Source organism: Antrostomus carolinensis, unplaced genomic scaffold, assembly GCF_000700745.2.
Source record: "Antrostomus carolinensis isolate BGI_N321 unplaced genomic scaffold, ASM70074v2 scaffold53049, whole genome shotgun sequence".
NCBI classification, from domain to species: Eukaryota; Metazoa; Chordata; class Aves; order Caprimulgiformes; family Caprimulgidae; genus Antrostomus; species Antrostomus carolinensis.
This window is the reverse complement of record NW_010340313.1, coordinates 323-14,033: the sequence shown is the minus strand read 5'-3', so window position 1 is coordinate 14,033 and position 13,711 is coordinate 323. Positions and strand designations below refer to the sequence as shown.

The 13,711-nt window shown below is 37.5% G+C and overlaps 1 protein-coding gene across 1 annotated transcript; it reads right to left on the bottom strand.

The window, feature by feature from the left end:
* Positions 1–3,434: 3,434 nt before the first annotated feature.
* Positions 3,435–13,176, bottom strand: LOC104518451 (C4b-binding protein alpha chain). Its single transcript, XM_010176102.2, has 10 exons — positions 13,005–13,176; positions 12,697–12,793; positions 11,888–11,973; positions 11,283–11,489; positions 10,343–10,525; positions 9,264–9,452; positions 8,451–8,642; positions 8,101–8,127; positions 7,331–7,397; positions 3,435–3,486 (listed from the first exon to the last, which is right to left on the bottom strand). Exons 1-10 carry the CDS (start codon positions 13,135–13,137, stop codon positions 3,435–3,437), a joined length of 1,233 nt encoding a protein of 410 aa, XP_010174404.2. The 5' UTR covers positions 13,138–13,176.
* Between the last annotated feature and the right edge of the window lie 535 nt (positions 13,177–13,711).

Genomic DNA, 13,711 nt, shown 5'->3' with positions numbered 1-13,711 from the left:
TTCACAAACACCTCAGGTATGCTTTTCTGTTCTCTGACCTGAAGTTACACCTACGGGCCGATCGTCCTGCACAAAAGGAGGACACTCAGCATCACGCTCAACTAGGAGGGATGCTTAAAGAGAAAGCCAAGCATCTGTTCAAACACGTAACTTAAAGATTCTTCAACTCAAGCAAGCCAGGGCCCAGGGGTGAGAGCACAGCCACCACCAAACCTTCTGACCAGCGATATTCCATGTGCTATTTGTTTGCCTTAACCTGTTATTTACTCAAGATTATTATTTTTTTTTCCCTTTTCCTTTTAAATAAAATTGTGTGCTACTTGGTATTGGGCTCTGTCTCAGGTAGGCAGATTACACCTTTCCCTGCTGGACAATAACTAATTGCTGCAAGTCTCTTCATTTCATTCCCCATACAGCTCCATTTTCACCACCCTGTATGAACATGCTCCAAAGTGAAATTTACACTGATTTTAAGTGTCACACTGAAAAGCCTGCCAGCCACTGACATGTCACACTATTAAACCAGGTAATGCTGTGCCTGGTTTGTTACTCCCACTGTCAGAACACAGCTTGTTTTACCAGTAGATGGCAACAACACGTTTTTCTTACATCCAGCCTTTTTCTTAGCACAAAGTTCACATCTCCGTGACTTTTAAGGATCAGTTCTAGATTCTAAACTGAAATAATTCATGTGGGACCGAGTTGTAGAAAATGGTGCAGAATTTATGGCAATTAGGACAAATTAATTTGCGGCGTTTAAGTCAAATCACCTAGTAGTTGTCAATCTCACTAACGCTCCCTACAATCCCCAAACTTAATAGATTATAAAGCTGCATAGTCTACATGCTGTCATCATCATTTGCAGTCCACACCAACTGATTTTGAGTATCACAACCACAAACCACTAAAAATAAATAAATAAAATGACATCTTAGTTATTTCTCTATTCCACCCTCTGCTTCATTCTACAGGGCAGCTGACTCCCCACATTTTTTCACAAAGGAAGTTAAGTACATTTTGAGTGTGACCCTCATATAATTAAAAATAATCATATTCTACTTAACATTTTACCTAAAAACGCCTAAATTCTATTCCTTAAGGTTTAGATCTGTCACACACTGGACAAAAGTGCCAGAACACTCTCTGGATTTTGCTCCTGACTCAGTGTTACACCAGAACAGCCACGTGAAAATCTGCCTCTTCTCCATCGAGTTTTTACCAGGTTTTTCAGGAGTGAACAGCAACAGGTTTTGGAGCTTGTGGGAAATTCTCTGCACTTCCAAAAGAAAACCAAAAGGCTATGAGACTGCAAATCAAAACACGTCCTCTACACTGCCATTAAGTAATTCTTAGTGCACAAACTGCAAAATTTAATCTAGACAGTTGCCACCTAATCAAGTTGGTACGTGAAAAATCATCTTAAGAATAATGGGAAAAGAGCTGCTTCCCACACGACGAATGAAAGACAAACGCTTACTGCTAAATAAATTAACATTTTTATTTGCATTACAAGTCATCACTAGTCTTTACATCCAGAAAAAAAAAAAAAGTGTAAAAATAAGGCCATTTTTTTTTTTTACAATTCTTTCACTTCAGCATTAAGTGCATTTTGGCATATTTTAAAACATTGAAGATGCCACACATAATCCCACTAGCTAATGACCAGCACACTCAATTCCCAGTATATTATCATCATGTTTACAAACAATTATCAAACTAGGTATCAGCTATGAACAGCGAGTCATTCTTGTGTAGCCAAAACCCCTTTTTTAATAAGCAGAGACTATTATGAACTCTGACAATGCAGCTGCTGGGATTGTCCCAAGAAGCCCTAGAAAGCCCTCATCAATTCTTCGTTATCCAAACGATCTGCTCACGACAGCGGGGAGCAGCACTGATCTACCACGGACAAGCAGGAAGAGTTTAAATGCTGCCTCAGCCATCTGAAGTGAGGCAATTTGGGGTTTTTTTCTGGGAAAATGGGTTTTTAGAAGCTGCCTGTATGTTGTCAGCAAACTCAGAAATTCACAAAGCCAAAACCTGTCCTAATTAAGCTTTTGGTTTTAATAAGGAATTAGAAATAACAAGTATGCACTTCAAGTAACAGCTATCGATGCGCGTCTGAGTCTCAGTTCATGGTAAATTCTGTGATGGGAGCTCCTGGAGTCACAGTCTTGATAAAAACACTTCACAAAACAAGCAGCTACCTAAAGAGAGACCACATCTACCGCCACTGCCAGCACAGCCATCCCAGCACTCCCACAACTACGCTGGTTCGCTCTTCCTTCAACATGAAAAGCAAAGGGAGACAGACAGGGAGAGGATTCTGTTTCTCAACAAGTATCTGATGCTAAAACGAGCATTTCAGAGCCAGACTTAGCATCATTGTCTGTACACAGAGGTCTGCAGTGCTGCACGGGGAATACATGATTGCAAATGAAAAAAGCAAGGAAGCGAGATCCATACAGCGCCCTTTCTGTCTTGAAAAGCAAGAAAATTATCTCCGAAACTCACATCAAGGCTCAATAAAAATCAAGCGTTCTAAGGAACTTCTACTGTGCTCCTGATAGGAGATGGCTACCACTGATTTCTCAGCAGTTCCTTTAATTAGGTACCTTATGTCAGGCCAACGAATTCAAAGATGGGGGATACTTTTGCTATAGAAACCTTCAGTTTTCCATTCCAACAAATCCACTGCAGTCTTTCTGGGATTATATCAAAGAGCCAGAAATATATATGGCTTTTTACTTCTTAAAGGCAATGGAAAAGCTGTAAACCCCTGATGTAAAGGCACATTTTAATTCATTAGATATACAGAAACCAACTTTGGCAAACAAAGAGGTAGTGTATATACGATCTAAACTGTGATAGTTTCAAAAAGACAGAGCCTGAAATGCACCCATCTCTTAAGGAAAATAAGAACAATAAAACATTTCAGAACACAAGAGACAACAAAACCATTTACACTGCCTGAACCGCAAAAAATGAATGAGAAGCACATGGGGATTTTAGTGAGAAGAACTAATATTGGACAATCTTCTGGAAGAAAAGAGGTAGCACTGAAGGCAGCAGCAGCAGGTACTATGACAGCCACACGTCCAGTACTCCCGCCGACAACTCTTGCATGCTACAGGTCTCTGCCTTTAAGACCATTTAATGTACACAGGAAAGACAATATGAGTGGCCCACAAGGAAAAGCAGATATATAGATATAGATATATATATCTATATCTATATAGAGAGAGATATACATATATATATATTCTTTTTACCCTATTAATGATCTCTTACTACAGTTAGTCAGTAGTATAAGATACAGGACAAGATATTAATCTACAGAAATTCAAGGCAAGTGCAATAATTTTCCACTTCTGACAGGTATATTCAACTGCAAGTTCCCTTCCACCCCAGCTTCCCCCCCCAAAAAAGGTCATTCATGCTTTACAGATCTTATGTTCGGCAGTACATGGAGTGCTGTCTCGTTTCCTACAAACAAAAAAACAAGTCAAATCAGAGATTTTTACATTTAAATAGTTTTTACATTTATTCTGAAAGCACATCCTTAGTTTTATCATTAAATCAGCAGGTAAAGTCATGAAACTAAATCATTATTTGTCCTCTTCTTACTAAGCAACTGCTAGTCTGAGGAGATTTTTGCTTCATTTCATCCACTAGACTGCTAAGAATGACCCACAGAGTAGAAGAGCACTTGATCCCAATGGATCATATCAAATGATGAATGGACCATGCCTGGGTTTAGCAGAAACTGACACCAGACAGAAGAGTCACAGGATTCCCAACTAATTTGGAGACTACGTCAGAAGCATCCCTTGTAGTTTCCTTTAAACACAGTATGTTGTTTAGTACATGTTTTATAAGCAGAAACTGAGTATTAGTTTGTGAGAGTTTTAATTTTGCAATCCACTAACAGCAAATTTACAACACTTAAACATGAGGATTAAAATTCACAATTACATCAAATATTTGTGTTTTCGAGTTCTTGAATAACTCCTGTTTTGCTTCACAGAAAAAAAAACCCATATCAAACCTCTGCACTATTATTCTAGATATCTAAGGAGTGCTAGATACTACAAGAAAACCTCAGGGGTTACTAGTGTGTACACACACCAAACCATTAATTTATCTTATCATTGTCATGTGCAAAAGGTAAGATTGGAAATAAGAACTCTATTCTATTCTGATTCCTTTTTTCACTCTCCAAAAATAAGCCAAGCTAACCCAGAAAACTAATCCTGTCTCAGAAACATTTTACTTCAGAGGCAGAGATGATATTCCTTTATCCATACATTATTTTGGAAGAAATTCCAAGCTTAATTCTCATATATGCCATCTCAAACTTCTAGAAAATACTGAAAATACACTTGTTCTTTAAAAGTAAATAAAATCAAGCCTCTGCATTTGAAAAGACCTTTGCATTAAGGCAGAAAAGAGATGTAACATTTTAAATAAACATTACCTTCTCCGAATCTGTGCAATGGAGAAAAGTGACACAAATGAAGATACTAGTTTCCAAAAGTATTTGTAGCACAAACTCTAACTGTTAAGGTAGTGATGACAAAATACTGACAAGGAACAGTCAAACTAAGCTGTCCTGTCTTAGATCTGTCCTGTAAGAAGGGTTGAAGAGTCAGGTTTCTGAAAGAGCTAAACTGATCCTACACAAGTGCAGGAGCAATGGGAACTATCATCAAATGTATTTGACTCCTAATTCCTCAATTATAGGAGAGGAAATTAATTCCAAACAAGCAGCTATATTTGGACTCTTTTTAGTCAAACAGGACTCTGAATTTGAAAAAGAAAGCTTCACAGTATTCAAAGGCTTAAAAAAAAAAAAAAAAAAAAGACCTTGTTTGCACCTTGGTGTATTTATCTTATTTTTCTTCTAGAAAGCTGAAAATGCAGATGAATGGGTAATTCTGAGACTTGTAACCTGGTTTTCTCTGAAGGGATGCACACTACCTTCGTAATTCTAGTGGCCTTGTAGTGCAGCAAAGGTGGTTCCCACCTCCGAGTCTTCTAATTATAAGGAATTATATATATATATATAGTATTTCCACCTCCAAGTCTTCTAATTATAAGGAATTATACTATTAGCTGACAAAAGTAGCACACCACTGAAATCCACTTCACATTACTGAAACAAGGGCAAACATTCTACTGAGTAACTATGTAGTTTCTATTTTACACAAAAGTATGATATTCATTCTTTAAAAACCACCCAAAACTAAGATATTTGATGAGCAATCATTGGAAGCTAACACATACAACGCTGAATGACAATTCTTTATGCAATATATCCTATTTTCCCAAGATGAATGAATGGTTACTGCAGTCTTTCCTATGGGAAACTGAGGTTCACAGCTAGCAAGAGTCAATACTTCTGAAATTCTAAGTAAATCATAATTAAAAAGACACTTAAGCTTCAATGCAAAAGTCCAAATTAAGTGGAAAGTGTATACCTTGTAAAGATTCAATTAATTCATTTGTGCAGTTTCTTCCATCTCAGCTGGTACATTAGTTTTTAAAATACATGTTTCCTTGCAACTCTCATCAACTGTATATGAGCTGAACAGCAGAAGAGGAAAAAGGTCTAATTGAATGTCCAATCAAATGGGCAGATTAAACACACAAGAAAGAGAGGGCGAGAAGAGATTTTTGCTGTAATTTGAAGACTAGACAACCCAGCAAGTATGAGGTACTGGAAGCACAACAGTTCACAAAGGCTCAGCTACATCAGGAATCCAGAAAACTAAAAAGGGAGATCTAGGCCTTAATAAAAGGAGAGCAGATCAGGGTTTTCAGACAAGAAAGAGGTTTAATAGTCAGATGTTCACAGCAAGGAAGCTTAAGGAAAGCATTGGGCACGATAAGACTACTCACAACATAAAACTGAATGATGATGTTGCTTTAGACCCCTCCTCCTTTCTACATCCTGAGAAGTTTCTCCACAGATGAGCACAGAAAATGCAGCCCCAATACTCCTATCTCCCATGTACTCTTACTGGGACCATCCAGATTGCACACACTGAATTATTTAGCACACAGGTACGCAGCCACTCTGCTTGCAGGGCCACTGTGGCCCATGTAACGATGCTGTACTGCCTACATGAAGATACTAAAGCTAAAACCTCACTGGATACAAGTAGCACTGTGTGTACTTCATTACCAGTATAAACCACAGGAATATTTCCTCTGGTTTGCCTTATTTATAGCATCCTTTCCTTTGCTTCACGTACCCCAGATAAATTCCAGCAGATTTTGTTAAAAGGTAAGTCAGGTCTGATGAGATGTTTATCATAACACCCTACGTGTACCACCTAACCTGCTCTGGATTTTCAGTATTTTGCATGTTACAAACTATTTCTTCAACAAAACAGGCTTTTTTCAAGAAGATAAAATGAGACATCACTGCAAGAAGCAATGCACAAAGAGGTATTTAAATCTCCTGCCACCCCTCCATGAAAAAGCTTATAGAAACATCAGTTGTTTTGAAGATAAAGTTCAAAACGTGTCTCATTAAAAACAAGAACACTACTACTCATGCATCTAATATTTTATAGTTGATTTTGCAAGTCTTTAACATAGGGACACCAATCGTTGCTGCAGCAGAAAAAACACTGAGGTGCATCCACACATTAAACATTCCAGTAGCAAAGCTGACTGGTTCCTTTTTCAAACAGCACAGGAGCACTGGTTTAGATCAAGTTGGGTTTTTTTTCCCACGTTTGTCTTGTAACTAAGCCCATATTATTTTATTCAAGGTGCTTCTAGTTCAAAAACCAGAACACACTGATTCTCCAGTTAACCTCCACTACCATTGCTACATCTTATATGCAGTTCACCTCCAAGGCTTCCAGTTCATGTAAATCCCTCTGGCTCTTAAAGCCTGGGAGATCTAATGATGCCAGAGGGTAACCAAGCAGCAAACAAACAAAAACCAACACAAGCTAAACACTCCCACTGGCTTAAAGAGGTGAACTGACTTTGTTTTAGAGCAGATGCAAACAGTACTTTCCTTGGCAAGTGTACTTATGCCAAATACAAGCTTAAGAAGAGGGTTTTTCTTTCCTTGAAATTAGTGCAAGTGTTAATCAGCAGCTTATCTGAATAGCAGATACAAAAACAAAGCCAAATACATTGTTAGGTACTTGAGCTTCCCATCAGCTGCTGCAATAAGCTCACATATAATCATCAGCCATTTGAAAAAGAAAGGGCAGATAAAGCTCAAGAAACTTACACATTAGCATTGCTTCAGCTCAAGACATTTAGAAATTTGCAATAATAACAGTAAAAAAGTAGGCTTACTCACCCATTTTGTGAAAAGAATTTCTTATAGACCCAGAAAGCTGCCAGGAACACCACAATTGCAACAATCACTTTAAGAAGAATTAAAAAAAAAAAAAAAAGCTTTAGAGTGATAAAGATCATCCATAGCTCACAAAAAAGCCTCAATAATTTTTAGCAGAAATAGCACTGTATTCACCCACAGGCAACCACTGCCCCTCCAAAAAACCCCCTTAAAATCTGCATAGCTTATTTCACAAATATGTATTCGATTCTTTACTCAAGACTCTTCAAGATAGTTCAGCTCAAGAACAAAGACCACCAAGATGGCAAAAGCCCACCAGCTCAGTAACACTGAAACAGCTACACGAACATCTTAACATTGCTTTTACAAAAAGTTTATAAGAAAGTGGTTGGCTTACAAAACAAACACTAGGACAGAAGATGGACTAAGCACTTCTGTTCACTGGCACAGTTATTTACTTTACTTTCAGTAAACCCAAGCTCTGAAGAGCTGATGAAAGTGACTAAGTTGTGGAAAACTGCTTTTGAAATCTGATGCCTTCACATACATGAAAAAAATACACATTTTACATGAAATTTACCTCTAATTGCTAAAGTCATCTTAACTTTTCCGGAGCTATGCAGCTTTAGGAGTACCTAACCATTTTTAAAATAACTGAAACTCCAAAATCATGTCATATTACTGCAGCCACAGGTGATGACCAGAGTATCAATTCTGCATTAAAAATACAATCCATATCGTATTTTGTTCAGGTTTTGCAAGATACTTACCACAGATGATGGCCGTAACATATGGACCTAAAAACAGAGTGAATCAGTATTACAAGAGGAACACATGTGCCTCTTATTCAAACACTGTTATAAAAATATTCACAAAGTTATTCACTTCTGTCAACACAATCCCTGCAGGAGGCTACTTTATATCATAACTTCTATTTAACTTAAAAATAGTTTGGGGTAAAATCCATTTAAAAATAGGAATATTTTCTTATGTCAAAATAAAGAAGGAAGTTTGCATTAAATGATTTCTCCTGAATACAAAAGAATGTGCCCAAGAAGTAAAGCTTCTTTCTGGTACGTGTATTTTCATTCTAGTGGAAATTCCTGCAGTTCATACTTACTTAACTGGCAAGTTGGCACTCCAGGAATCCATCGGTTTTCTCCAATATACTGAATACGAGCTTCACCATGTAACGTGTAGCCTGAGTAACATTCAATTGTAATAAAATCTCCAACAGAATATGAAGGTTTTTCTCCATCAACTACGCTACCATAATTTATATGTGGAGTGTAACCAGAAGTTATAGGTTCACCTGGAAAGAGAGGGAGGGGCAGGGGGGAGAGAGAAAAGGAAATAAAGTCCCAGAACAGAGCTGGTACATGAAGCAGATTCAAGAAGTTGCCATTAAAAAGTCCCTACATTTGTGTAGATATCAGAAGCTCAGTCAACCCTCAAGACATTCTATATGCAGCTTCCTAGAGGCTGCAGATATATCTGCTGATGGACGTGTTTGACCCATGAACAGAAACATCTCTCAGCTTCGTTAGGACAAACAGTGGCATCAAAGTAATGACAACCTCTGTTTACATTATAACAAGTGATTACACGGTGCAAAGAGAGGTGAGAATAGAGTCTGCCATCATCAAAGGAAGAATCTTCAGAAAACACTCCCAGAACAGACCTTTCCCACTGGCTTTTGAGCTTTACCAACTTCCAGAAACAAAACTAAGAGTGAACAAGGACTCCAACTCTGCTGAAAACTTTCCTCAGTTGCTGAAACTCCACCCCATGACACTCGCAACCCCACAACACAACCTGCCAGTGGCCCTGCTAACAGACAGGCCTCTGACTTTCAGGGTCTGCACACTATCAGGTCAGATGTTTGGAATTTGTCACTCTGCCCTTGATTTTAACAATTATGAGTTTTACTCACATGCACAGTTTTGTAAAGAACTCCAGGTATTCTGTCCTTGACAAGTGACTGCCATCTCTCTAGTGCCATCAGGAAAAGTACAGTTAGCATTGCACTTTTGCTGAACAGACTCTCCTTTTGCATACACAGCTTTCACTGGAATCACTACTCCATGGGTGATCTCTGGGGCAGCACATCCATCTTCAGAAACTACCATATGAATTTAAAAGTAAGTTTAGTGATAATAAACTTTAAATATTTCATAATACATCAACTCACTCCACAAACATACACACCCTTTGTATGAGAAAAATAGCTCAACATATCTGAATAGTTTAACTTTACCACAATTGTAATTATAAATGTTTCCTTTAGAAGACTTACAAGAAACATCATTGTAGGCATTCATTAAGGTTATATGATCTTATGATGTGGCAACTAAGAAATCTGTTATTTGTTGGTCAATTATTTTTGTAAGCTCTAGAATAATTTCCAGGTGCCTTATCAGACTCATTCATTATGGAACAGCTCAACATACTCTTTGCAGAAGTGGTTCTCATTCTTGGGAACTCCTTATTAGAGTATGCACGTAAAAAATCCTCTCACTGTACAACAACATTCCCTCTCCCTGTAGCACAAACAGGAAGGAGAAAGGTTATAGAAAAACCTCTGCAACGTCTCCAGCCCTGACTTAATAATTTGCCTGCTCAAAATCTAACAACATATTACACACCATAAAAGATGCCTGGAAAGCAGGAGTTGAAGAGCTGTGTAGAACAGAGATATGTGATGGTTTGTATTATTCTAGACACTATAGGTTTCCTCATTGTTCATACTCCTGCTTCTTTCTATCACAATTCACAAACACATCTTTTCTCCTGTATTTACACATGAAATCATTACAACACCACAATGCTATTACAGTATGTCCATGTCTGTTATGATTTTAAGTTTTGATCTTGTTATGATCTGTTATGATTTTATGATATTTTTTGATCTTTTATGATCTGTTATGATTTTTTATGATCTGTTATGATTTTAGCTGAGACAGACTTTAAAACAACATACAAGAAAAGTTGAATTCTTATTTAAAGGCTTACTTTTTTCACAAGTTGGTTTTGGAGGAGACCAGGTGTTATCTTCTCCACAGGTAATCACGTCTGATCCATTCATGAAATAGCCTGGATCACACTCAAACATGACGGAGTCCCTATAGCTATAGGAAGGTCCAAATCCACTTTTTTTTCTTCCATTTTCAACTTTTGGGTTATCACATTTGACCACTGAAACAGGTGAAAGAAAAACAGCTCTGAAACATGTGTTAACAGTATCTTTGCAGCAGACACAGCATCTGTTTACTGCTTCTAAGTTGCCTTATCTAATTCCTCAAACTATTCTGGAGGGGCTTGGTAAAAATATTATTCTTTTTGGAGTTTGTTTTTAATGACTGATTTGTAACAGCACACAGTCAAAAAAGAAATTGTAATAATTGATATAATCTCAACCCACTTCCAAAAGACATCCTGCTCTACAGTGTCTGAATTTCAGAAAACAAAGTGATATTGATTAGGGTTCGAATAACAACATGCAAGCAACGTGGTACTTCTCCCCATGTCTGCAAAGCAAGACTTTGTGCCCTCTGGGCTTTGCATTTATTTCTGCACGTGCACAGTGGCTGTGTTCTTCCTCACTTTTTTACTATTCATAATCTAGCTTCCACCTTCTTGCTCTTTACATAATTTTTCTCCAGCTACCCAGGCTTTATGGTCTCTCAGTTCCTTCACTTTGTCCTTGTCATAGATTTTTAAATTTTTAACTTAAGTTTTAGTCATATTTTGTGTCATAATCCATCAATATCCATAATGCAGCTGATCTGATCTCCACTGGAACTGTATCAAATTTAGTACCAGAGGATCCATTTTTTCTTTTCTACAGGGAATTTCATTCCCCTGCACACCCCTTCCAAAAAAGGGACAAATATTGAAGTTTTGGAGTCACACTGGCTATAATAAAGAATTATATTAAAAAATATCCAACAACCTTTGCATTGTGGAGGTGGTTCACTCCAAACTCCATTCGAGTGTGCGTCATGCGTGCAGAAAATAGTAGCTGGGCCAATGAGTGAGAAGGGATCCGCGCCTTTTGGGACATCATCACACCTGTAGGTCACTGATGTTTGGTAAACGTAGCTAGCTGCTTCAGTGTACCTCCCATTGGCTATGTTTGGAGGTGGCTCACAAGGAATTCCTAGAAATAAATTATACCAATTAGTCAACAGAATTTTGCCGTTACCTTGTTCAGCTCAGAAACAGCGAACCTTGATTTTCATGCAATTTAGTTTAAAATCTGACACGCAGCTATTCCAAAGACAAGCTACAGTTATAACTGATAGTTACCGATGGTCATTTATTATAGGGAGTCTTCATTTCAAAAAGAGGTTGACTTTGACTAATATGAGCTAATTACCACAATAACTGATATTTTTTAGTGGTCAATCCTCAGGCACATCCCCAGTAGTTTCAAAAAACTAAAACTAAAAATCAGTCCTATTTTACCATCATTTCTTGTGCTGGAAGGTTTAAGGCACAGCTGTTTTTAAATGAACTAACACCACCTCAATACAAACACAGTAGCAATTTACTTACTTTCACAGAGAGGAAGATCTCTATTCCAGCCAACGCCTTTATCCTTAATTACACAGGAAATTTCATCAGTACCACGTAATCTGAATCTAGACAGGTAAAAAATGTTTAAAGAGGTGAAACTTACAAAGTCTCTTATTTCTCCAACAAGCAGTTAGAAACTCTGTAGATGTAATTCTGTTCTGTGGCTACAGGGACATGACATACCAAGTTTTTGTTGTAATGAGAAAGGTATCTTGATTTTTTTTTAATTTTTGTTTTGCTAACAGTCTCAATTTTGAAAACAACAGAGATGCAAATGAGACATCACGAAAGGAATGGATGTTTTAAGATGTACACCCTCTAATACTAACGCACTAAAGTTACTAATACTAAAGAAATAAGCTGTTAAAAGTCAAGGGAAGAAAAAAAACCTCACAAGACGTTAGTGCTTTTGACTTAATTTGCTATACACAGACAGGTAAGCCACTATTTAATATAATAACGAAGGGTGGTGAATATATGTATTTATTCCCTTTGCCACAGAAGAATTAAAAGAACTCATTAAAGGTAACACTGTAACTTTCACTGTGCAGAATCTCACCAAAAGCTTAAGCCTTGTTTGATGCAAACAGCAAGTAAAAGCAGGGAATTAAATCAAATTTAGCTGTAATTTCATTTGCTTCAGGGAGAATTCAGGAGATATTTCAAGTCAGAACTGGAATGTAACCTGCATAACAAAATTTGGGTTTGGTTCAAATCTGGTCTAAACAGAGAAAAAAAACAAAAAAAAAAAGTGAAAAAGGACCCATTCACTTCACCAAAATACTTACCCTTCTTTACAAGAAAAAGTAGCTTTTGAACCAAATGAAAGATCTGTCACATGAACAGAGCCATGTTCTAAATCTCCTGGATGACTACATTTTCTCTCTAGGGGGAGGGGGAAAGAAAAGAAAAATAATCTAAATCTTTGTAACTGTATGCAGAGACTAAGCCTCTGGCATTTGTTGCTCTTACAGCCATTATCAGCACTTTCCAAGCTTTGTTTAAAATATTGCAGAATACTAATTCTCACTTGAAAAAACAACTAAAATTGTTAAATATCAACAGGAAAAAGCAAAAGAGCTCAAGCACACGTTACCTGTACAGAACTGCTCTACGGGTGACCACTGTAAACCTTCACCACACGTACGAGTTGCTGATTTTCCAGGGACTCTCATATACCCCGGCCGGCAGATGTACGACACCGTGGTTCCAACAGGAAAGCTCGTCATGGTGTTGAAATTCTCGTCAAGCTCTGCATATTGCAGCCTCTCCGGGGGCCCACATGCGTCTGTCAGAGTAAAAGGCAGGAAAAAGCCATATACAATCTTCTCAACAAGAAGAGACACAAGTTCACAAGGCACAATGACATAAAGTCAGGCTAATTCAGAATTCAAAACCTTGCCACGCAAACCCAATACATTTTTAAGGACTCAACAGTAAACCAAAGACGTGATGCTCTTAAGAGCCAGAGCTATCTTTATATTTAACTAGGTTTCAATTTTTTAGTTTATATTTTAATTGAATCCAATGTCCAACTCTGCACCAACACAGGTTACTTATTCATTTGTTTTCTTTTCTTCATCATTCTACTCAGACAACGCATTTCCTTCCAGTTCACGTTTTTTGGGTCCGTTTACCTTATTGTTATATGTTATATGTTCAATACATGACTTATATATGTATATTTATATATGTTCAATACATGACTTAATTCACTGTATACCCATCGGCAGTAAAACACCTATTTAGTTTGCAGTTTAGGGGAGTTTAAACCCGGCTGCACATTCCAGCAGAGACCTGGGG

What these genes read in the sequence shown, in the direction of transcription:
- LOC104518451 (XM_010176102.2), bottom strand. Translation starts at nt 13,137, where the DNA reads ATGACGAGCTTTCCTGTTGGAACCACGGTGTCGTACATCTGCCGGCCG. An exon ending in AGATCTTCCTCTCTGTGAAA is followed by an intron (nt 11,490 to 11,887) that starts GTAAGTAAATTG and finishes ATTTATTTCTAG; the next exon opens with GAATTCCTTGTGAGCCACCT. An exon ending in AAAACCAACTTGTGAAAAAA is followed by an intron (nt 9,453 to 10,342) that starts GTAAGCCTTTAA and finishes TTCATATGGTAG; the next exon opens with TTTCTGAAGATGGATGTGCT.